The 2,219-nt window shown below is 44.3% G+C and overlaps 1 protein-coding gene across 1 annotated transcript; it reads right to left on the reverse strand.

The window, feature by feature from the left end:
• Positions 1-752: 752 nt before the first annotated feature.
• LOC107579061 (major facilitator superfamily domain-containing protein 6-B-like) lies at positions 753-2,212 on the reverse strand (the record flags this gene model as incomplete). Its single annotated transcript, XM_016264943.1, has 1 exon — positions 753-2,212. A coding segment is annotated over exon 1 (1,361 nt), but the record flags the coding sequence as incomplete, so codon positions are not given.
• Positions 2,213-2,219: the final 7 nt, after the last annotated feature.

Genomic DNA, 2,219 nt, shown 5'->3' on the forward strand with positions numbered 1-2,219 from the left:
GGTCATTCATCCTGCCCAAACTCTGGACAACAATTATCATATTTTAAGAGCTATATTTTGCTTGGGTACAGTTTAAAGAAACAACTGTAACTGGCAACATACAAGGGTGTTCACAATGAAAGCGATTAAATTGCTGGAAGTCGCAGAGTCTACATAGGCATTCTTATGGTCCGTTCACACAGGAAGCATTATTGCATTTAAGAACAGCTTAAAAACATGGGGCTAAAAGTAGCAAGACACGATGCACCAGTTAAATACGTCCATCTAGTTCAACAATTAACAGCAGAGTGGAACACAAAACCACTTTCTGTGTGAACTGGTTCTCACCTGACCTTAGTATCCAACTCTATCAGAACACGGTCTGCACTTAGTTGCCATTGCTTATTTGTATATAAGTTGAAGTGTGCTCAATTGTCTACTCTCACTGAAACTGAATGACTCATGGTTTAGACAAATTGCAGTTAGTATGAATGTACCAAAAAACAAGAGAAACCTCAGCCAACTACTTGCATTGGAAAGTGGACTGAACCAATGTACAAGCGGTAAGTGGTTATCCTACTTTGTCTAGCATCTGCAATGCATACCTGCCATTAAAACAAATCAAAAATGACTTCTAAGTGCATGTAACGTCCCTAAATTAATATGAATAATCCAAGTCCACTTTCCAAATGTAAATGTAGTAGATAAACTTACAATACAAGTGCAGTTAAGTATAAATTATGCTAATATATTTTACATAATTAGGTTCCCACCTGATGTGTCCAACAAGCTCAATGAGTTTGTGGCTGATGAAATAAGCAGCCAGCTCAGACACATGGCTGAGCACCGAGCAGATGCCAAAGAGAGTGGGGGTTCCCTTCAGGTCCTCCAGATGCCAGTAGAGGAAGGTGAACACGAAACCGTAACCAAACCCCATGAACCAGGCCACAAAGAGAACCGTACCATAGCGAACACCACAAATGATCCGGAAGAGATCTCTGAAGGGAAAAGGTTGTGGGTTGCTTTCTGAGCACACCGGTGCATCATCTGAACTGGACTCTGGAGGGACTTGAGGTATTTCCACATCCTCCTTCTTGTACTCTTCTTCATCTGACCGATAAACCCTGTTGTCAAAGTGGAACTGCGTTGCCACAATAAGTGCTGCGGTCATCAGGACTCCAAAAGCTATGAATGCAATTTGGTAGTTTTTGTAATCGGGCTGGTCACAACCCGAACCCTGGATGAAGATTGTGATGTGTGTGTGGTCGATCCAGATGCCTACTGACAGCATAGCGACACCCCATCCCAGAGATCCCCACATTCTCTGGAGTCCATAATGATCTCTATGTTGGCCCAAGTACTGAAGAGTGACAGTGTCCACAATGGTCACAGCTGGGGCGCTGAAGAACTCACCAATAATAATGACCAAGAGGATCAAGAGAAATATAGTATCTACTTGCTCCTTATTAAAGACTATGATATTCTCTTTGAGTTTGGCAGTGGTAGCTTGTGTTTCAGTTGTCGAGGTAGATTTTGACGTAAGTGTCGAGGTACGGGGCGACACTGTTGTCGAGTTAGAAGGCATCGAAATGCCAACAGGATTCTCAGTGGAGTTTCCAGAGGGAGTGCCTGTGGTATTTACATTTGCACTTCGAATGGATCTAGAGTGAGGTCCATATGCTGCTAATATTGGCTGAGAAAGTCGAGGAGCAGAGTACATATCCTCAATCAAGTATCTTCGTTGTCTGGTACGGTTACCAGTTTGCGTATCGTTTGTAAAATTGTTTGGTGCCTCAACAGTAGGGTCCTTACTGACACAGGTCATAGCAGCTGGCTTGACGAAGCCAATTCCGCAGTTAAAGATCACCCAGCAGAGTACAGAAAATAGCAACACCGCCTTTCCTTTCTTGAAGCGGTCCGCCACTACTCCCCAGAAAGGCGCACTGCAAAACTCAATAAAATAACGGATCCCAACTAGCAGGCCACTTTGGCTGGGTGTCATTCCCAGCTGCTTGTAGTACACGGCAAGCAAGGGGTGTAAAGAGCCATAGGCGGAGTAAAAGAAGAAGTAGAAGACCTTGGAAATCAAGAGATGATTGTCTATTCGCACACAGCACCTCTCCATGCAGTCCATACTCTGAGTGGGCTGAGAAGAAAGTGTGTCATTGGGGGCAGGCGGTGCTGTTTGACCGGACGGTGTAGTGTTTGCCACCTGCCCCAGGGACAGAGTGTTAAATGGT

Source organism: Sinocyclocheilus grahami, unplaced genomic scaffold (assembly GCF_001515645.1).
Source record: "Sinocyclocheilus grahami isolate Dianchi unplaced genomic scaffold, SAMN03320097.WGS_v1.1 scaffold13876.1, whole genome shotgun sequence".
Lineage (NCBI taxonomy): Eukaryota > Metazoa > Chordata > Actinopteri > Cypriniformes > Cyprinidae > Sinocyclocheilus > Sinocyclocheilus grahami.